The sequence below is a fragment of the Bos indicus x Bos taurus genome, chromosome 7, assembly GCF_003369695.1.
Source record: "Bos indicus x Bos taurus breed Angus x Brahman F1 hybrid chromosome 7, Bos_hybrid_MaternalHap_v2.0, whole genome shotgun sequence".
Lineage (NCBI taxonomy): Eukaryota > Metazoa > Chordata > Mammalia > Artiodactyla > Bovidae > Bos > Bos indicus x Bos taurus.
In genome coordinates, this window is record NC_040082.1 from 63495638 (window position 1) to 63517206 (window position 21569).

At 45.8% G+C, this 21569-nt stretch overlaps 1 protein-coding gene across 1 annotated transcript in view; it reads right to left on the reverse strand.

Moving 5' to 3' along the window:
- Window positions 1-795: 795 nt before the first annotated feature.
- The window catches only part of SLC25A48 (solute carrier family 25 member 48), a 43529-nt gene continuing 22755 nt past the window's right edge, over window positions 796-21569 (reverse strand). Inside the window, exons 5-8 of the mRNA XM_027546444.1 lie at window positions 18117-18374; window positions 15300-15433; window positions 4087-4216; window positions 796-1549 (exon numbers count right to left, since the gene is read on the reverse strand). Coding sequence (XP_027402245.1) covers window positions 4094-4216; window positions 15300-15433; window positions 18117-18374 — 515 coding nt within the window. The 3' untranslated portion in view covers window positions 796-1549; window positions 4087-4093. The remainder of the gene's footprint in view (window positions 1550-4086; window positions 4217-15299; window positions 15434-18116; window positions 18375-21569) is intronic.

Below are 21569 nucleotides of genomic sequence, written 5' to 3' on the forward strand. Positions count from 1 at the left end.
AGAGAAATCACCATTATCATCAAAGTAGAAATTGAAAGTCTTCCCCCAGTTCCATATTTCCAAAATAGCCACTATTAGGTTTGATGTGTCTCCTTATGGATTCTTTTCAATGTCTATGTAATTATCCATCTTTAAATATTATATAACATATTTTTAAAAATGAAAAACATCACGTTTTATCCTGCTACTTTATTTTTGCACTTAATATACTGCCAACATCATATTTCCATTTTAACTTACCTCCTTCAATCATGGAGAAGAGCCAAGATGATCAAGAGACTCTGGGACAGGTTCTACCTGAAGAAGGCTATTCTGGATCTCAGCTCATCAGGAGCACCCAAGAGAATACCCTAGCTGGCCCAGCGAATACAACACTACTTCGAAACAAACTGGCAACCAGCAGCAGCACTAGGCAATGATCCAACTGAGGAGGACTTAATTAACATGCTCTGGTTGTGTGACAGAAAACACCTCAGGTTCCCCTGGTAATGGACCAGATGCCAGTCATCCTCTCTTCAGCATCCACAGTGCCCACCTAGCCCAGTGATGCATGCAGACCCAACTCTCGTGTAAACAGAACTGCCTCTCATACGCCGGAGCAGAAGGACCACGGGGGACCCTCAAGGCTGTCCCCAACATCAAGGACAGCGTCGAAATAGAGTAAATGCTCAAAAATGTTTGATGACTGAAGGAATGAGCAAACACCCTGGTGTTGGCGGGATGGAGAGTTTAGACCACAGCCCGTAGAGCTGCCTTGGGATGCTGCAAGGCCAGCGGTAGTAAAGGAGAAAAATCAAGGAGACCATACTAAGGGTTTTATTTCAAGCAGGGAACCCTTTGCTACAGTAACAGGATAAACTGACGAGACTGAATGTTTCGACTTTGCGCCAGAGCCATGCTTTGTCCTGGGCCTGTTAGGAGAGGGGATTTTCAGAGACATGCTCTTAATCACTCAAGGGGGATGGGGGGCTGTGGAAAAATCAAGGAAGACCCTTTCAAGGGGGGAAAAAGGGTAGGGGATTCGGAATCTAAAGATACCTTCCCCACTGGGATTTAGCTGGGAACGGATGCATCAGGCTGGCTGATGGTAGCTCCCCAGGGCACCGTGTTGAGAAGGATTCAGAAACTGCATTCACCTCAGGAGGAAGGGGCTGCAGGACTGATGAGGGAAGTCTCTGGTGGCACAGAAGCAGGAGTGACGTCATGGACACATAATAGCAAAAGAGCAGTGGTCTCCCCACGTGGTTCCAGCGTGGTTCCAGTGAGAAGTCAAATTTAGATTAATGACATCATAATGGAAATCAGACTGTGGATCAGGAGTTCACTTTGTTCTGTTTTGCTCTCCACGTGAAAAGAAGGCCCAGAGAATGCCCACCCCACCTGCACTCAATGCTGGGCAAGAAGGGATTTCAAGGTGAGCCCGGCTGGCTTAGGGTCAGTGCAGAGGCCTTTTCTCTCTTCGGTCAATTCACCACCTCAGGCTCTGGAGATGCCGCCACCATCAGCATCGGCTGTCGCGGAATGAGGTTCTGGTCAGGTGATGCTGAACCTGGGGAAAAAGGAGGAAAGGTTAAGACTGTCATCTCACTGGGATTATCAGTCAGCAAGATCTAGGAGTCAAATTGCTTCTGTGAAGCAACACTGGGCAAAGTATTACCATGAGAACAGGCTGGGGAGGGGCTATGAGATTGTCCAGGGTTGTTTTGTAAAAGTTCAATGAAAGACATTGCTGGGGGGGTGGGGAAATGTATCTTCTTGCCTTGAAAATGAACTTTTCTTGAAATTGAGAGAGGGCCAGTGAAGTTCGAATGTCACGGCAGATGGTGGGCCAGCATCATTCGAGATAGACAGCATCCCACCACTTGTTAGGAACTGCAGGGCTCCCTAATTCTCTAATTGCCTCACCCCACTCTGTCCTCAGTCTAGGCTACAAGGAGGGAATTGACTCCCTTGTCTTCAAAGCATGGCTGCTACTGCTGCCAGAGATCTCAGCGCTACTTGGTAAATTCAGATCCAGGACTTGTTGAAGGGCCTTGGTGTTCTTGGGTTAGAGCAGGAAGCTGAACTCTCTGTGTGAGGCTTGTTCAAGACAAGGCTCCAGAAGAGTTCCTGGGAACTCCCTCCTCCACCTGAGAGGCACTAGCCCCACCCACCCGTGCACAGGAAAGACACAGACATTTGTGCCCTTTGTCTTATCAGAGCATTTTCAGAAGGAAAAACTTCCAGTCACTGCTTTGAAAGGCCAAATCCAAGACAATCAGAATTGGGCTTGCTGGAAACATCTTCCTTCCTCCTGAAGTAGCCAAACCAGGGTGGCCGTGAGTGGCAGGGGGCCATGGCTCAGGAAAGTGTCCAGCAACTCTGGGATCTGTGAAGCCTTGGCATTAAAACCCTTTGCAGCTGAAGTTTAATGACATGGGAAAATGGTCCTGAACTATTAAATGGGAGGAGTGAGCTATAAAACATTGTATAACATTGGATCCCAATTGGGGGATAAAAAAAAAGTTGGAAGAATATTAACAAGGCCATGGGATTAAAGGTATTTTTATTTTATTCTTTTTATTTGCATTTTCTATGTTTTCCTACATTAAAATGCATTGATTTTATGATAGGATTTTTTTAAAGCCACTTTCATCTGTTAAAAGGAGGATGTGGTCAGTATCTGAAAAGTTTTAAGAACCAGATTTATCCTCCTTGTCCTGAACATGACCCAAGTAACAGTGACTCTTTACCCAGGGTATTTAATTATGCAAAATGTGTTGCTACCCTTTCCCTTTTGTAAGAGAGGGCAAAAAGCCAGGAAGGCTGTGGATGTAGGTGCTTTAATAAAAAGCTAAAGCATGTGACTAAAGCAAGCGTCCGGGGCAGGGCCTGGACTCACTCTCATCAGCCTCATCCATCCTGCCCTTCCCCTGGCTCTAGGATCTGGCCCCATCCATGCATCCTAGCTGGGCTCTTATACAGGACAGGCAGCAGACAGGTTGGCTAGACCTTCCTAGTGAGGACCAACCACCCTTTCTAAGAGAATCTGCAGTCGCCATGACTGAAGCAAAATGGTCTCTTGTTTTCCAGAAAATTCAGTGACTCATTCCACTTTGTCTTCTGAGCTCTGAAACAAGAGAAGGGGAAAACAAGGGAGAAGAAGAGGAGGAGGAATTGAGGGGATATTGGAAGCTGGTCATCCATCTACTCGATTATGTTTCTGTGCGACCATTTGTGCGCCAGGTTTCATGGGAAGCACTAATGATACAAAGGAGAAAACCAGTTATAGCTCCCCTGGAACCTTCAGCTGACTGGGAGCAGAGCCTATAGCAGGTGTGCCTCCTCCTGGCCGAGGCATCAGGGCAGGCTTCTTGCAGGAGGAGGCTCCTACACCAGGGCCTGGATCACAAAGAGGAGCTGGCGAGGCCAAGGACAAGAGGAAGGTCTGAGGAGAGGTGTCAGGCTGGAAGAGCATGCACAAAGGCCCGGAGGCAAGAGTGAGGGTGGTGTGTTCAGGATGCTGCTGAGGACGAGGGCTTTAAGGACTGACACTTAACCTAGAGGGCAATCGGGAGCCATCGAGGGCAGTGGAGCGAGGCAGTCACTTATTCAGACTTCAGTTTTCAGATCCCTTTGGTTGCAGTGACTTTTCTACAATGAGAACAGGAAAAGGAGAGGGTATGGGAGGCAGAGATGGTGGCAAAGGCTGTTCTTTAGGAGCCTATTCAGTAGTGAGGTGGAGAGACAGTGTACCAGAGGGTGGGCACCCTGGTTCGAGACCTCTATCTTGGGTTACTGAATTTGTATGGTGAAGCTAATGCACTTCTCTCCAAGGGCTGAATGGGAAACAGACAGATGAGCTCGCTACAAACAGGTAAGTTCTGGGCCGGCCTCAGTTACTGACCGCCTAGCTCATGACCAGCCACAGGTGGGCATTTCAGAAGAGTTTTTTGATGACAAGAAGGGTGGCAATTCCAGTCCTGAACACACACAGATTAAACAGGAAACAAACAGGGAAATTTCCGAAGTCCACACCACTCTCACGCAAAGAAGGGGTTTTAAGTTCCGGGAGGGCACAAGTGGCAGGGAAAGAGGTGCACTGACCTGGCGCTCAGGGGCTGGTCACCACGTGGTCCCCACGGATCGCCTGCAGCGAGAGCTCGTACCCAAGGAACATGGCTGCGCTCATGGGGAAGCCCCGCACGGCATTGACCGTGATGCCTCTGAAAAACACCTTTGGCAGAAGGCGGGGTTATCACAGGACACGGACCGGCACCCTCCGCCCCCATCCACATCACTTCTGAAGGCACGTTTCTTCGCAGGCCCAGTATGCATGCGCTAGATACTACCATTTCACAGGTGAGTCCCGTGAACACCACGTTCGCTTGCTTAAAACTGTGCTCTCTCTCATGAGCACGCGAACACATGCTTGGTTCTAGGACTGCAAGTTACAGCTCCATACGCTCTGCAGTGGTAGACAGGGCACCAGGCCCTGACCAAGCACTGTGACTGGTGCTTCACAGGACGTCCCAGAAGGGGCAGGGTAGGGGGAGCTAATTCAGGCCATGCTCCAGACGGCAGATGTGGAGTCCAGGCACAGCTTTGCCAGTTAGCAGTATGTTACCTGGGAAATTGGCCAAGGCTCTAGAACTCGATTTTCCCACCTGTCCAATGGGGGTAATAATACTATTGACCTCCTACAGTTGTTGAGGGAATAAATGACATGTTGCTTTTAAAGGCATTTTCACAGTGTGTGTCCTGCAGTAAGCACTCCTTAACTGTTGACAAATCACACCATCCTTATTAACAATAGTGTATGAAATCACTACTTCATACAGAGTAGCACTGCACTTCCATCATGAATGCTGAGGCGTCTCTGTACTGAGCTGCTAAACTCTGCCTTTAATACAAGAAGACTGGATTTATCACCCCTAGGGAGTGCTGCCCTTTCACTGTGACTCTTCCTGCCTGGTGCTGGGTAGACATTGATCTATGTGATGTGGTCCCAGCCCTTGGGAAGTTTATAACCTACTGGGGACATAAGCCCCATTCAGGAATAATTGCAGTGTAACCCATAACATGATGAAAACAAATAAAGGCCTTGGTGAGGGGTGGGGTGGGGAGGTGTGCTAAGCTGCTTCAGCCATGAGCGACTCTTTGTGATCCCATAGATTGTAGCCCTCCAGGCTCCTCTGTCCATGGAATTTTCCAGGCAAGAATACTGGAATGGGTTGACATTCCCTCCTCCAGGGGATCTTCCCAACCCAGGGATTGAACCTGCATCTCCTGTATCTCCTGCAGTGGCAGGAGGGTTCTTTACCAGTAGCGCCACCTGGGAAGCCCCAGGGTGGGGAGGAGCTGTCATTAAATGTCTTCTTTGGGAAGAGATGACACATCTGAAGGCAAATCGCTACTCACACATGAATGACCTGAGAACTGTCGGGTGTAAGAGGTAACCTGTTAACTGATGCCTGTATAATTTACTATTCAGTTGTAGTCTGTGAATAGTACTTCTCGGTACTTTAATTTTCAGAAGGTAGAAGTCCAGCCCTTTGCATGACCCAGTTTCCTTAGTTGTTGGGACTCTAGTGTCAGGGTAGGTGCAGACCACTGTCATGGGCCAGGACATCAGGTGACATCCCTTCAGGAGAGGTGTCTGCAGCGTGACACTTGTGGAAGCCTGGGACATGCAGCTTTGTCAGGAAGGAGAGAGAAGGGCCTCAGTATACCCAGGGTTGGGGGGAAGCCTTGGCCCCAGGGAAGGGAACTGATGGGCCAAGATCCACAGAGATGAGCAAGTGGCCAAGACAAACAGTGAAGCGTTCAGGTAGGGGCAAGCAGGCTCCTTGTAACATTAGCACTCCTCTCTAATGTCTAACCTTTCTGGAATTCCACAGAGATGGAATTCACCCAGGGTGACTGAATAACAGCAACAATTGGGTCAGGCTCTGAGAGGAAAATTCCATGCTGGGTGTACACAGAGGCTCCCGTGTGCACCTCCACAAGGCAAGGCAGGCCAGGCAGGACCCAGCTTGGAGTGGGATCCTCCTCCCTGACAGCACTGGGCCATGCAGGAGCGGTGGGCCACTTCAGACAGCCAGAGAGGACCTCCCCCCGGCTGTGGCCTGCTCTGCTGTGAGGCCCAAAGATGGCAAGCAGAGTGCAGACCTGCTGGCTTTTACCCTGGCTTTTGGAACACAAGATCACTAGACAGTCTTTCCTCATGATTCCTCAACGGTACCCACTTCCCAAGATCAAGTCCATACCCTTCCCTGACCTTCCAGGACCCACATGCTCCTTGCATTTCTCTGAGCTGCCTCTTACACTTGACACTGTGGGCAGTATATTGGCCTGCCATTCCTCCTGCCGGGCCAGCTCTCTCCCACCACTGACCCTCTTCTGGTCCCCGGTGCTGGGATGGCCTCCAGACTCGGTTTTACCCTCTGGTAGCCCTGCCACGGCCACACCAAGTAGGATTATGACCCATTGCCTTCTGTGCCCTTGGTATCTCTGCCATCACAGCCCTTCTCACACCATCCTCCAATCACCTATGACTTGTCTATCCACTCATTAATAGTCCTAATCAGAGTAGTGAGAGCTGGGCTATGTGTATGGCTCCCATTTGAATCCCCAGCACCTGCACTGTGCTTGGTCTAGAAGATCCTCTATAAATCTTATTAAATGAATCAATGGCTAGTTGGATGGGCAGATGAGTGAAGGAATGAGTGAATGAACACATGAACAAATTCCTTAATGAGAAAAAACAAGTCTCTGAGCCAAAAGAGTCCTGGTGGTGGTTGTGGCAGTGGCGAAGGGGGATTCCTAGAGCAGAAGAAAGGTTCCAGATCCCCCAAGTGGCAGAACCAAAGAGCAACCAACCCTGATGCCTCAGGAAGCTTGTCTACTTACAAATGGTCCTCTCCATCTCTCCTTAGAGTCATCCAGTCTCACCCAACTGTCCTGATCCCACTCAAAGCAGTCACTTCTGTGGAGCTAGAGGACATCAAGTCACTCCTTCAGCCTCCTTATTGCAGATGACAGCTCTCCAAGTGTGAGCTACGACCCATGTGGTTCAGGATGATCCTCAAAGCAGGCAGAGAATGGATCCCAAACTACCCCATCTTTCTACCATTCTGACTTGGGGCTGCCCCCGAAGTCCATGGACTTCTAGTTCCCCCATCATCAAGACTGCTTTCCTGGTAATCACTGAGTTATAAGGGGCTACTAAAATTGGGCATCATCATCTTTATTTCACTCCTTTCCAGTTCTTTACTACATCGAGTTCTTCTTCCATAGGGAAGTGAGAACAGGTTGCAGCCTCAGTGAGCTGCAGCAGAACTCCTTGGGAATGGGGACTCCATAAAGCCAGCAATAAGCACACTGGGACTGGAGGCAGCCCCAGGCTTCAGGAAAAGGTGCTCTTCCTGCTGCTGCTGGGGATCTGATGGTGAGACTACCCAACTTTCCAGGGATGTGTAGGATTTTTTTCATGTTACTATGTATGTTTATATGCAAACACTTATACAAACACACATAAATATATATACATGCATATATGCATGCACAGTTTGTGAATATTTGAAAATATATCACAAGAAACTCATAACTGATTGCCTTTGAGAAAAGACTGGGGGTCACAGGAGGAACACTCTTGTGTCCCTCTTATACCTTTTGAAGCTTCCTATTTTTATATTATAAATACTATAATATTTTTAATCAATTAATAAAAATAATTAATCTCCATCAATAATGTAGTTAATCAGCTTTAATATTGCTATTACGACTTAAAACCTGTCTGAATATACACTGTGGGTCAGACACTTTTGAGATTAAGAAATCAATCATCTGACCTCAGTTGTTTTCTAGGACTTTGTGTTTAACAACACAGTAAATTTTGTAGGAAATGATATCAGCAATATATTTTGCTCCTGCAGACTTTTTGGAAATATGACACATTAATACTTGGGAAAACAGAATATCTCAAAAACTGAGCATCTCTTTTGAATCTCTCTTATGTTTCCCTTTGTACTTGTTGGTTGAACCACAAACTGTGCTTCTGCTACAAAAAAAAATACAAAAGACAATTATTCAATATCCAATTGTGATAACAATTCTCAATAAAGTGGGTATAGAGGGAATATACCTCAACATAATAAAGTCAAATATAACAAGCCCACAGCTAACTTCATTATCAACAGTGAAAGCTGAAAGCATTTCCTCTAAGACTAGGAACAAGACAAGGAAATCCACTCTTACCACTTTTATCCAGCATAGTATTGGGAGTCCTAGCCACAGCAATCAGAGAAGAAAAGGAAATAAAAGGAATTTAAATTTGAAAAGCAGTAAGACTGTCACTGTTTGCAGATGACATAATACTACACAAAGGAAATCCTAAAGATGCCACCAAAAAACTATTAGAATTCTTCAATGAATTTAGTAAAGTTGTAGGATGCAAAATTAATATACAGAAATTTGTTGCTAACAATGAACTAACAGAAAGAGAAATTAAGACAACAGTCTTTTTTATAGTTGCCTAAAAAATACACAGAAATAAGTTTAACTAAGGAGGTAAAAGACTTGTACTTGGAAAACTATAAGACATCAGTGATGACACAAAGAGATAGAAAGATACACCATGCTCATGCTCATTAAAAAAATTAATATTATTTAAAAGACCATACTCCTTAAGATAATCTACAAATTAAATGTGATTTCTATCAAAATATCAATGACATTTTTTCACAGAACTAGAACAAATCATTCTAAAATTTGTATGGAAATACAAAAGACCCAGAATAGCCAAAACAATCTTAAGAAAGAACAAAGCTGGAAGTATCATATGCCCTGCTTTCAAACTATACTACAAAGCTACAGTAATCAAAATAGTATGGTGCTGGTACAAAAACAAACAAATAGATTAATGGAACAGAACAGAGGGCCCAGAGATGACCCCACACTTATATGGGCAATTGATCTACAACAAAAGAGCCAAGAATGTAAAATGGGGAGAAAACAGCCTCTTCATTAATGGTTTTGGAAAAACTGGACTACTGTCTCACACCCTATATAAATGCAAAACACATTAAAGACTTAAATGTAAGACCTGAAACTATAAAACTTCTAGAAGAAATCAAAGGCAGTACATTCTTTGGCATTAGTCTTAGCAATATTTTATGAGCAGTCTCCTCAGGTAAGGAAAACAAAAGCAAACATAAATAAATGGGATTACATCAAACTAAAAAGCTTTTTCACAGTGAAGGAAACTACCAGCAAAAGAAAAAGGCTGCCTAATGAGTGATAGAAGATATTTGCAAATGATATATCTGATAAGAGGTTAATATTCAAAATATTCAAAGAACGCATACAACTCAACATCAAAAAACCAAACAACCTGATTTAAAAATGAACAGAGGACCTGCATAGACATTTATCCAAAGAAGACATATAGATGGCCAACATACACATGGAAAGTGGTCAACATCACTAATCATCAGGGAAATGCAGATTAAAACATGATGGGATAGCACCTCACACCAGTCAGTATGACTATTATCAAAAACACAAGAAATAACAAATGTTGTCAAGGATGTGGAGAAAAGTGTTCATAATGGTAAGTTGGCACAGCCATTATGGAAAATAGTATGGAAGTTCCTCAAATAAATTAAAAAATAGAACAACCACACAATTTACTAATTCCACTCCTGGGTATTTACATAAAGAAAAGGAAAACACTAACTAGAAAAGATATATGCAGTCCTATGTTCATTGCAGCATTATTTACAGTAGCCAAGATATGGAAGAAATCTAAGTGTGTATCAACTGATGCATGGATAAAGAAGATACATGTATGTGCAATGGAATATTACCAAGCCATAAAAAGAATTAAATCCTGACATTTGTGAAAACGTGGATGAACCTAGAAGGTACTATACTAAGTGAAATAAGACAAAGACAAAACCTGTATGATTTCACTTATATGTGGAGTCTAAAAAACACAACACATGAACAAACATGACTAACCAGAAACACAGTCATAGATACAGAGAGAAAACAGGTGGTTTTGAGGGGGAAGAGTGTTGAGGAGGAGAGAAACAGGTGAGGGAAATTACCAAGTACATACTTCCAGTTACAAAATAAATGAGTCATGGGTATAAAATGTGCTGCACGAGGAATATAGTCAATAACTATGTAATATCTTTGTACAGTGACCAGATGGTGACCAGACTTATCATGGTGATCATTTTGAAATGTACGGGAAAATCAAATCACTATGCTGTGTACCAGGAACTAACAATGTGTTGTAGGTCAATTATACTTCTAAAACAAACAAACAGAAAGAAACATTAGATTTGTGGTTACCAGAACTCTTGCCTGGAAAATCCCATGGACCGGAGGAGCCTGGTGGGCTGCAGTCCATGGGGTGGCTAAGAGTCGGACACGACTTAGCGACTTCACTTTCACTTTTCACTCTCATGCATTGGAGAAGGAAATGGCAACCCACTCCAGTGTTCTTGCCTGGAGAATCCCAGGGACAGGGGAGCCTGGTGGGCTGCCGTCTATGGGGTTGCGCAGAATCAGACACGACTGAGGCGACTTAGCAGCAGAAGTGAAGGGTGGTGGGAGGGGAAATTAGATGAAGGTGGTCAAAAGGCACAAACTTTGAGTTATAAGATAAATATGTACTAGGGATGTAATATACAATAAGATAAATATAATCAACACTGCTATACATCATATATGAAAGTGATTGAGAGGAAACCCTGAGTTGTTATTATAAGGAAAAAAAATGTTTTTCTATGTTTTAGTTTTATATCTGTATGAGATGATGGATGTTCACTAAACTTATTGTGTTAATCATTTCATGATATATGTAAGTCAAATCATTATGTTGTACACCTTAAACATCCACAATGCTGTACACCAATTATATCTCAATAAAACTGGAAGGAAAAACTGAAGTGAGAATTCTAAGAAGATGTCAGGACTCTGTCTCCTCACCTAGACAGCTATTACACTGACAGAATTTGTCTGATGTAACTACTTTAGAACCCTGGAGTTTACTGAAGGCTTCCAAGTTCCAGGGGAGCATTTGGGAAGTGGTTAATTTTGGTCAACGTTAGTTTTCAGCACAGTAGCAGCTACCTATCCCCCACTCCAAGCCCTTTGGCAGGCAGCTGTGCACATGTTCCTGGAGCAACCTGCACACAGCTTGCAGGAACCAGGGTGGGCAGCGAAAACCTCATCCTCCGAATATATTAGACATCTGCTCCTAGCCACTGATTGCTGTTTCTGATCACGAGGTGCAAAAAGGAAGACAGTCATTCTTGTTTAACATCCTCCTCCATTTTGCAAGCCCCTCCTCCTCTGGCTGAAGTGATTTCCAGGGAATTTAAAGGAATGGTGACCCCTTTCCCTTCATTTTTCTCTTTTTCCTCTTTTGAGAGCCAGACATTAAAGGCTAGGAAATTCAAAAGCAACTGCATGTATGGGGAAAATTAAAAGTGACCGTGCATGCCCAGGGAAAGGCACAGGCTCAGAAAAAACCTGAGAAAACCTTAAGTTTACACCTCAGGTTGATCTTTGGCACAGAGATAGCCTACAACAATCAAAAACGAAACCTACCACACCCTGGGGAAGAGACAGAATCTGATTTCTAGATTACTACATTATTAGACACAAATGTCTAGTTTTCAATGTAAAAAATTACAAGGCATGTAAGAAATAGGAAAGTATTGTCGACTCAAAGAAAAAAAATCAACAGAAAATGTCCCCCAAAGAGACCTGATAGCATATCTACTTGACAAAGACTTTAAAACACCCTTCTTAAAGATGCTTGAAAAACTAAAGATGTGGAGAGCGTCAAGAAAATGACATGTGAACAAAACAGAAGTATAAATAAAAAAATAGAAAACCTGGAAAGAAACCAGACAAATTCTGGAGCTGAAATGTACTGAATGAATAACTGAAATGAAAAAAATTTACCAGAAGGATTCAAAGGTTTATTTGAGCAGGTAGAGGGAAGAATGAGCAAACTCAAAGACAGGACAAGAGAAATCACTGAGTCTTAGACACAGAAAGAAAAAACATTGAAGGAAAGTGAACAGTGCCTACGGGACTTGTGGGAAACTCTCAAGCGGAGCAGTATATTGTGGGAGTCCAAGAAGAAGGGGGGCAGGCAGAGAGTATTTGAAGTAATATGGCCAAAAACTTCCCAAACTTGATGACAAACAGGAATGTAAATATCAAAGAAGCTCAATGAACTCCAAGTAATATGGACTCAAAGAGATCTACACTAAGACCCATTATAATAAATTTTTGAAAGACAGAGAATCTTGAAAGCAGCAAGAGAGAAGTGACTCATTATATGCAAAGGATCCTCTATAACACTTTCAGCAGATTACTCATCAGAGACTTCAATGATTGGTAATGGGTCAATATATCCCAAGATCTAAAAGAAAATACAAACTGTTGAAAAAGGATTCTATATCCAGAAAAACTATCCTTCAAGAGAGATAAATAAAAGCTGAAGGAGTACATTACCACTAGACCTACCCTCTAAGAGCTTTCCTGTGGCTCAGACGGTACAGAATCTGCCTGCAATGCGAGAGACCTGGGTTCAGTCCCTGGGTCGGGAAGATCCCCTGGAGAAGGGAATGGCAACCCACTCCAATATTCTTGCCCCGAGAATCCCATGGATGGAGGAGTCTGGCAGGCTACAGTCCAAGGGATCACAAACAGTCAGACACGACTCAGTGACTAACACTGCCCTGTAAGTAAAGCTCAAGAGAGTCCTGCAGGCTGAAATAAAATATCACTAGACAGTGATTTGAAGGTGTATGAAGAAATAAAAATCTCACAATCGGTAGACACACAGGGAGAGTAACACCAGCATCGTGGCAGCACAGGACACCCTTCGTTTTGCCCTTACTTCAACAACAAAAATTAAACAACCATCCACGAACAAAGGTGCCTCTAGGGAGTTGTGGGATCCAGCACCTTACACCAAGGGACCCAACAGGATCCTGCCCACCTGTGCGTCAGCTAATAGGCAGACAGACCTCAGTCCTGGCAGTGAAATCTGCAGTGGCCTGTGAAAAGTTTCCAGCCACTCTTGGCTATAGGACCTGGAGAACACTGACTTGGGCAGTATCACACACAGCCTTTGTGGAAGTCCGGGTTTCTGGAGGAGAAGTTCTGGCCCTCCACTGGAGCAAAAAAATAGAAATTTGAACACACTTGGATGGCAGTTAGTAAAAAATGGAGGGTTTGGGATGAGGCAGCCATATTAGATAAGGCCTTGAGGTCAATAGTAAATTAGTACTAATAAATACAAATACCAATGCTAATACTAAAAAGTTAACTCTTTCTAAATGTTCTTTATGTATTATGCATTAAACTGAGCACTTTTTATATGCCTCATTCAATGTAACCTTCAAATGTCTCTTCTCTTTATGGTAGGGATGGTCATCATAGGAGAAATTGAGGACTCGAGAGATAAAGCTTGCCTGGATTCCCCTAGCTGACAAGTAGCCAGACCTGGTTTGGAACTCAAGTCTGATGATTCAAGTTGTGCTGTTGTTTAGTCACTACGTCATGTCTGACTCTTCGAAACTCCATGGACTGTAGCCTGCCAGGCTTCTCTGTCTATGGAATTTCCCAGGCAAGAAAACTGGAGTGGGTTGCCATTTCCTCCTCCAGGGGATCTTTCTGACCCAAGGATGGAATCCACGTCTCCTGCATTGGCAGGCAGATTTTTTTTTTTTTTAACCACCGAGCCACCAGGAAAGCCTCTAAGAAGCACTACAAGAAAGCCAGGGGCCCATTCGAGGAAGAGCAAGTATGAGGGGACTAGGAGGTATCATGGGAGGCAAGATAGATAGGGATGAATTCGTTTATAACCTTAGACACTAGACGCGGAAACCTGATCTTCATTCTGAGATAGTTTAGAGGCAAGAAGAGGCTAGGATTTAGGATAAGCCCTTTGGGTTCAGGAGAAGGGAGACAAGCCCACGCTGGAGGCTACTTCAATAGCCGAGACCAGAGGTGATGGAGTCTGGCTGGCGTTGGGTGGAAAGCAGCAGACAGATGGGGAAACTGGAACTTGTGAGATGTGGTGACTGTGGCGGGTCTGGGAGTTCTTACTTGGCAAAGGGGTGAGGGTGAGGTGCTGAGCAGGGAGTGAGGAAGGAGTTCCCAGCCTATTTGGCTGAGGAGGCAGGGGACTGGCTCAAGTTGGTGGAGTAGAAGGATGTGTGCTTATCTTCTCCTGTGAGAACACCAAAATCGCAGCTAGTTGTTGAACAGCTATCAACAGGAGGACTCTGGAACCCACCAAAAAAAGATACCCCACATCTAAGGACAAAGGAGAAGCTGCAACCAGACGGCAGGAGGGGTGCAATCACGATAAAACCAGATCCCATACCCACCGGGTGGGTGACCCACAAACCAGAGAACAATAATACCAAAGATTTTCTCCCACTGTTGTGAAGGCTCTAGGCCCCACATCAGGCTTCCCAGCCTGGCAATCTGGCAAAAGAACTGGGAATCCCCAGGGAATCTGCCTTCGAAGGCCAGTGGGATTTGACTATAGAGCTTCCACAGGACTGGATAAGGAGGCAAGCTTGGCAACTTGGAGGTGGGTCCAGGCCCTGGCTCTATCACAGGTCAGCTGTATGACCTCAGATTGGTTACCAGTCCTCTCTGAACCTCTCAGCCCAGTATTTTTTGAGCATGCACAGCAGAGGGAGTCCAGGGTGAGGCCATTGCTGAAGGCTGGCAGCTCCCCAGAGGCAGTGCTCATTGTGCTCGGTAAACGGTAACCACCAGCACTTTGGTTTCTCTATTAAAGTCTGACATCCCTGCATTTGTCTGACCCTGCCTTGGACACGACTTAAGCGACTTAGCAGCAGCAGCAGCAGCAGCAGCCCTTGAAGCAGTTGCTCAAATGTATAGTTCGATATATGATCAATGATTGTAATAGTGTAACTCTAGAAGGTGATGGCACCCCACTCCAGTACTCTTGCCTGGAAAGTCCTATCGACGGAGGAGCCTGGTAGGCTGCAGTCCATGGGGTCGCAAAGAGTCGGATACGACTGAGCGACTTCACTTTCACTTTCATGCATTGGAGAAGGAAATGGCAACCCACCCCAGTGTTCTTGCCTGGAGAATCCCAGGGACGGGGGAGCCTCGTGGGCTTCCATCTGTGGGGTCGCACAGAGTCGGACACGACTGAAGTGACTTAGCAGCAGCAGCAGCAGCCCTCTGGGGACTGACACTGACCCCAGACGTCACTGACACGTGACTGCGGCAGGGCTTACTTTAAGACCTTCTTTCTGATAACTCTGGGACATGCAGTCCAGGACACCTCTGTATTTGTTTACATAAACCCCATCAGCTTGCAGTCGGCTCTTCACGACGTCCATAGGAGTTGCTGTTCCCCAAGAAATTGCTCCTGTAAAGAGAGAGACAAATAGCTATGAGGGGCTAGCTGGTCAGGGTCTGGAGGGGCACTGGCTCCCTGTAGATTTCTGGAAAGAGCTCAGGGTCAGGGCCTAGGAAAGGGGTCCCTGACCTTCCCTCACCACATGCTGTGGGACTCTGCAGAAATTTTCTGCCTCCTCTAGGCTTTGGGTTTGTCTTCTGTAAAATGCGCCAGCAGCACCTCTCTTCGTGGGATTGCTGTGAGGACAAATGAACTAACGCAAATGAAGCATTTAGCACAGAGCCAGGTGCATAGCTAATGCTTCGTAAACAGAAGCCTGTATTGACAGCTTTTACTGGAAGAAAAGGCCCAGTACTTTCCAAGCACACACAGGGGAGGGAGTCCAGGGTGAGGCCTGAGGCTGAAGGCTGGTAGCTCCCCACAGGCACAATTTATTTTGAACACAGAGACACTAAACAAACACTTGGAGATAGGCTGCTGGCCAGCTGAGGGATCGTAGAGAAGGGGGAGGGGCAGGTCTTTAAAGAGCTCTTATCTTTTGCAGTGACGTGGAATAGGAGAACCCTTGGGACCATGTGCCACTGAGTCTTCTTCATTGGATAAAGCTCAGGTGTCCCAGTTTGAGCACTTTTGTGACTTTAAAGGACTCTAAGAAAACAGCACCAGGTTATTCTGTAAACACAGATATTGGCACATTCTTTGACGGGGAGACAAAAACAAACTGATGCCAAAGTCCAAGGCAGCTGGTTTGCAAAGTTTTGTAACTGGTGCCCAGCAGCTCCCAAATGAGGCCTTAGCCTGTCCCCAGCTCCCTGCCCGTCCTGGCCTCCCAGCCTTGGTCCTCTGGGAACCCTCTGGGCGTCTCCTGCCTCCTGCCAGGATAAATGGGGCTGCTTTCCCTGGAGTCAGTCCAGGTGCTGCCCTGGCATATCCCTCTGTTCTCAGCCCATGGGCTTGGGCATTACAAAAACAGGTTTGCCTGCCAGGCTACATGCATCTGTTCTCACCAGAAATGAGAGCAGTAGGGGCCTGTCTGCCCTCTCAGCCAAAAGGCACTTACTGAGCACTTACTGGGAGCTGGCACAGGCCAGGCCTCAGACATGCAGGGGGATGGGGAACACTGGGGTCTGGTGGCTAAGATGTAGGCTCTGTTATGTATTTCCTGTTTCAAGCACAGCTGGTTATGATGAGGAGGAGAAAGAATGACAATTTTCTTTCTTTTTCTTAAAAAATATTTATTTGGCTGCACTGGGTCTTAGTTGCAGCACACGGGATCTTGAGTTGCAGCATCTGGTTCCCTGACTAGGGATCGAACCCTGGGTCCCCTGCACTGGGAGTTCAGAGTCTTAGCCACTGGACCACCAGGGACGTCATGATGATTTTCTTCTCTCCAGTGGATCTTTCCTGTCAATATCAAACATACCAGGCTATCAGCCTTCTTAAGAAGCAATCCTCTCTTGACTTCCATCCCCTCTCTGACTATAGCTGTGTTTCCCTCTTCCCCAATACAGTGCAGTCAAATCCCTCAGAAGTGTTGTGTGTACTTGGGTTCTCCAATTTCTTTCGTCCCGTTCTCTCTTGATCCCACTTCAGTCAGGTTCTCACACCCTTCTCTTCCTCCAAATCTTGTCAAAGTCACTGGTGGCCTATGTGTTGCTAAATCCAAGCCCTGAGAATAGCAAGTGCAAAGACGTTGTGGTGGAGAGGGAGCCAGGCACGGTCAAGTTGCAGGAAATGGACCAGTGTGACTGACACCGAACTAAGTAAGGGACATGAGCAGAAAAGGAGTGCAGAAAGGTAACAAGCAGATTGCTGATGGCCTCGAAACCACCGCAAGGTCACTGACTTCCAGCTGAAGTGACATGGAGATGCAGCGTGGGTTCTGAGGAGGGAGGTTCAGTAACCAGTCCATGGCCACAACGTGACTAAGTGTGGATTTGAACTTGGCTCTTTCTGACGGCAGTGTCCCCACTCCACTGTCTGCATTAGCTGTGTGACTTTGGGTTGGTCACTCTGAACCTGAGTTTTCTCATCTGAAAAATGGGGAGAGTAATTCCTACATTCAGGGGAGAATTAAATCCTCATGTTAGAAAGACTTGCAGGGTGCCAATATTTTAAAAAGGTGGACCATGATAACAGATTTTCTTTTCAAAGCTCAGCGCTACCTGACACAGAGTGAGTGCTCAAAATATACCTTCCAACTGAAAACAGAAAGAGCCCAAATAGGGACTCAGAGAGAAGGTGCGGGGAGAAAGAGAGGGGCCATTCCCCATCCCTAGTCCTTCCTCCGCCTGGCTAGGTCTGACCGTGTGTATGTGCATGCGTGTGTGTGTGTGTGAGTGCATGTGTGTGCTAAGTCGCTGTGATCATATCTGACTCTTTGCGACCCCATGGACTGCAGCCTGCCAGGCTCCTCTGTCCATGGGGATTCTCCAGGCAAGAATATTGGAGTGGGTTGCCATGCCCTGCTCCAGGGCATCTTCCCAACCCAGGGATTGAACCCAAGTCCCCTGCATCTCCTACTTTGAAGGTAGGTTCTTTACCACTGAGCCACCAAGGAAGCCCCAGGTCTGACCATTGCAGGTACTTAACAAAGAACTGTTGGAAGAGTGGCTGGATGAACCCTGCCCTTGCCCCACTGGCCCGCTGCAGTGGTCAGCACAGGGTCAGGGATCAACCGTGCTGCCCTTACCCGCCATTCCGCCCGCCAGCCACACAGCACAGGGGCTGGGGCCTGCACAGGCCTCGGGCGTGATCCAGTCACTCAGGAACACGTAGGGGATGAAGTAGAGGCAGTAGCCTGGAACGTCCCTCAGCAGCATGGCGCTGGCTCCCCGGTACAGCCCCGCCAGGCCTTCTGTCCGCACGATGGTTGCGAAGCAGTGCACAGGCCCCTGGTAGGCTGGCTGCTCCCCAAGAGCTGCCACTCTGGGCTTCAAACCGAGGTTGGCTGCAAAGACAGAGCAAAAAGGTGGCAAGTGGCCCAAGGCAGGAGACTGGCCATCTCTGGCACTGAGGCAGTCCAGCCCAGCCCATTGAGAGTTCCCACTCACGTCACCAATTGATTTTTACCAAACCTTCTGACTGTCTTGGCAGCTCAAATGGGGATTCTGAAATCCCAGTGCGGAGCCCTTGCCAGCATGTGCCGCCAGACTGGAGGCAGTCCCACCAGGTGATAAAACACCTGTTGCCTTAGGATGCCCGGGGGTTCTCCGTCAACCATCACTATGACGTTCTGAGCAGGTGTGACTGCACGATGTCTCAGAACAAACATGCTGAGCCAGACCAAGCTCTGTCTTGAAGCACAGGCTGTAAAGTCCAACACACTGTGTGGGTGTGTGTGTGTGTCTACTTGTACATAGCATGCTAAAAATCATATGAGATTTAAAACTAAACTGTCCTGGCTCCAAATCCTGGCCCTGCTTACCAACTTTCTGACCTTGGTAGGCACCTTTCAAGTCTTTATTTCTTTACCTTTGAAAAGAGGACAAGCCCATACTGAAAGTTGCTAACACAGTAGATTTTAAATACTCTCACCACATACCCACACAAAATGCTAACTATGTGAAGTGGTGGATGTGCAAACTGACCTTATCTTGATATCATTTCACTACACATATGTGCACCAAATCATCACACTGTGAACCCTAAACTTATACAAGGCTATATGTCAACCGTATCTCAATAAAGTTAGGAAATTGTATTTTTTAAAAATAAAAATGAGAATAGGCTGTTGTGAATATAAACAAGGTAATACCTATAAAGAGCTCAGCATGGTGCTAGGAACATTGCAGGGGTGCAGTGGTCTCACCAGAGCATTACTGAGACCAGATGACGGGCTGGAAGGCTGGACATGGTCTCACTGACTCACTCCAGCCCTGGCCAGGCGGTGCCCTGAAACAGTTGTAGGGCAGACCTGTGCCATTGGCCCCTCAGAGTCCAGGGCACAGAGTGCTGTCTCCTTCTTTGACCACTGGGATCTCTGCTGGCAGATCATTGGTCTTGGTCTGGTTGTTATGTTGGTAGTGTCTTCTCAGGACATATGTAGATAGAAAGCAATGACTCTAATCCTTCCACCTGGCTCCTTTTATCTCCCTGTCTGATGCTCATCTACTCTGCTACAGACCTTTGGCATAGCTTTGACTCGTGGCCAGAGAGACCTCCCAGTCCCAGTGCAGATAAAGCAGATCATATTCTCAACTTTCCCTTCTTGGAGAACTAAGGTGACATGACCAGGACAGAAACAGAATGGAGCTTGCTTGTGACCACATGCCCATTTTGTCACCTGGGTTCAATTCCCCGGAAGCACCAGCTCATTTGGGTTTTTACAGCATGCTGGCTAAGAGACAGATCATTTTCGTTACACAGGTGAACTTCCAAGCCCCCTAAACAGCCCCATCTTTATCAGATGAAGGTCAGGAAAGAATACTCAGCTTCATGATGCCACAGTCCAAACAGGAAATTTAGGAGTTAAGTACAACTTGTCCTTTTCACTTATCCTGGATGTAGACAAGGTCAAGGGGGAGGTTTCTATTTGCCTGGAAAATTTGCTTTGACAAACTAGCCCTGTATATTCTTCCTGTGTTGAGGGAAGAGAGGGATAAAGGCCATGTGTGTTAAGCCAACTGCGGGAGGCCGAGTCCCATTCTCCTTCACAGTGGATCCCGCAGGGAATGAGCAGGTGTGGCAGCCACGTTTAGGGGCACAGGGCACTCTGAGCTCAGGGCAAGGTCAGATACTGCATGCAGTCTTTGAGAGCACTCTGGGAGATCACTGAACACTCGTTTCTCTCCCAAAGCCACTAGGATACCACTAGGGTCATCCTGGGAAAATTTGGCATTAAACCAAATAGTTGTAATTGTCCCAACATATAAACTTTGCCTGGGCCATGCTCACATGGAAGTACCAGTGATTTGTCCCCAAAGTCAAAGTTTTCATGAATCAACTATGAGTATGATGTAGAGCTCAAAAGTCACTTACTGAAGGAGAGCTCCTGTTAACATTCTGCTTGTTTGGAGGTACAGATGTTGGAAAAAAAAAAAAAACACCTGTCCAACCACCAAGTGGCTTTGTCAAAAAAATCTGCCTTTTTTTCCCTTTTCTTTTCAGAATAAGCAATAAGGAAATTCTCTCATATTCTTCTAGGGTTATAACATAAGCAATCTAGCTTTAATTGCTTGAAAATGATCCATTTACAACTATTACATCAATATAATTATAATTCTGACCTGGAACATTGACATGAGTCTGAGCTGATTGTCAGGGCCTCTGGACACAAGGTGATACTGTGAAGCCCTCAACTTCTTGCAGCTCACCCCTGACATTTGTAAATAAAATTTTTATTTGGAAATAATTTCAAATTTGAAAAAACAAAGTACAAAAAAAGAGAGAAAATTTGACACAGAACCCCCCGCACCTATATTTACACATTTACCCCCGCACCTATTTTTAACATTTTACCTTATTTGTTTTATGGTTTGTGTGTCCTCTCCCTCCCTCCCTGCCCATACCCTTCCTCCACTCCTCACTCAAACATGGGTGTGCAATTAAACTGAACAGATGCCTTTGTCCCAATTCCTAAACTTTGCCTGGTTCAGCTCCAGGTAACAGTGACCCGACCTGGAGTCAAGGTTTTCATCAATCAGTTGTGGGTACGATGTGACTTTCAGGAGTTACTGATAGAACGAGAGAGTCTGATAAAATGGGAAAAACATTTGACCAAACCGAGAGCCAACCTTGTCATCAAGACCCAACCCAGCACCAGATCTGTACTTTCATTGTTTTTCTCCCAAAATAAGCAAGAAGGAAATTCTCTGGCCCATACATACAATATATAATTTTATTCTCTGAGCCATTTCAGGGTGAGTTACATACAAAATAGCCCTTACCATTGAATTCTTCAGTCTGTGTTTCCTAAGAATCAGGATGCCATTCTACACGCTGTGGGAAAGGAGCCAGGTTCATAATCACACGGACAATCTTTGTATCTAATGTACTGTCTGTGCTCATGCTCCCAGTGATCTCACGTTGACCTTTAGAGTGTTTCTCCCCACCCCCATGACACAATCCAGTCCATCAGGTATTATATTTCGTTGTCATGTCTCTGTAGCTTCCTTTCATCTGGAGCATTTCCACAGCCTTGCTT